This window comes from Phaethon lepturus, unplaced genomic scaffold (genome assembly GCF_000687285.1).
Source record: "Phaethon lepturus isolate BGI_N335 unplaced genomic scaffold, ASM68728v1 scaffold37337, whole genome shotgun sequence".
Classification (NCBI taxonomy): Eukaryota; Metazoa; Chordata; class Aves; order Phaethontiformes; family Phaethontidae; genus Phaethon; species Phaethon lepturus.
This window is the reverse complement of record NW_010551777.1, coordinates 25,955-26,325: the sequence shown is the minus strand read 5'-3', so window position 1 is coordinate 26,325 and position 371 is coordinate 25,955. Positions and strand designations below refer to the sequence as shown.

General features: G+C 68.2%; 1 protein-coding gene across 1 annotated transcript in view; it reads left to right on the top strand.

Moving 5' to 3' along the window:
- Positions 1 to 4: 4 nt before the first annotated feature.
- The window catches only part of WDR82 (WD repeat domain 82), a gene marked incomplete at its 5' end in the record, with an annotated part of 15,164 nt that continues 14,797 nt past the window's right edge, over positions 5 to 371 (top strand). Inside the window, one exon of the mRNA XM_010291028.1 lies at positions 5 to 150. Coding sequence (XP_010289330.1) covers positions 5 to 150 — 146 coding nt within the window. The remainder of the gene's footprint in view (positions 151 to 371) is intronic.

Below are 371 nucleotides of genomic sequence, written 5' to 3'. Positions count from 1 at the left end.
GGACAACGTGCTGCGGAGCTTCCGCGTGGCCAAGGTCTTCCGCGAGAACTCGGACAAGATAAACTGCTTCGACTTCAGCCCCAACGGCGAGACCGTCATCTCCAGCAGCGACGACGACTCCATCGTTCTCTACGACTGCCAGGAGGGCAAGTGAGTGGCGGGGGGGGGGGCCGCCCGGCCCGGCCCGGCCCCAGTTCCTCCGCCGGCCTGGGGGTGGAGGGTGCCTGCCTTCGGGAGGACTGGGGTTGTTTCTGGGGCAGGGTGAGGCTGTGAGGGGCGCCGGTTTGCCTGCTGCCCGTTGCGGCCTTCGGGGGGAAGCTATGCCCGGCTTCGCACCGGTGTGACTGCGTTGAGGAGGGGGCAGCGTTTGC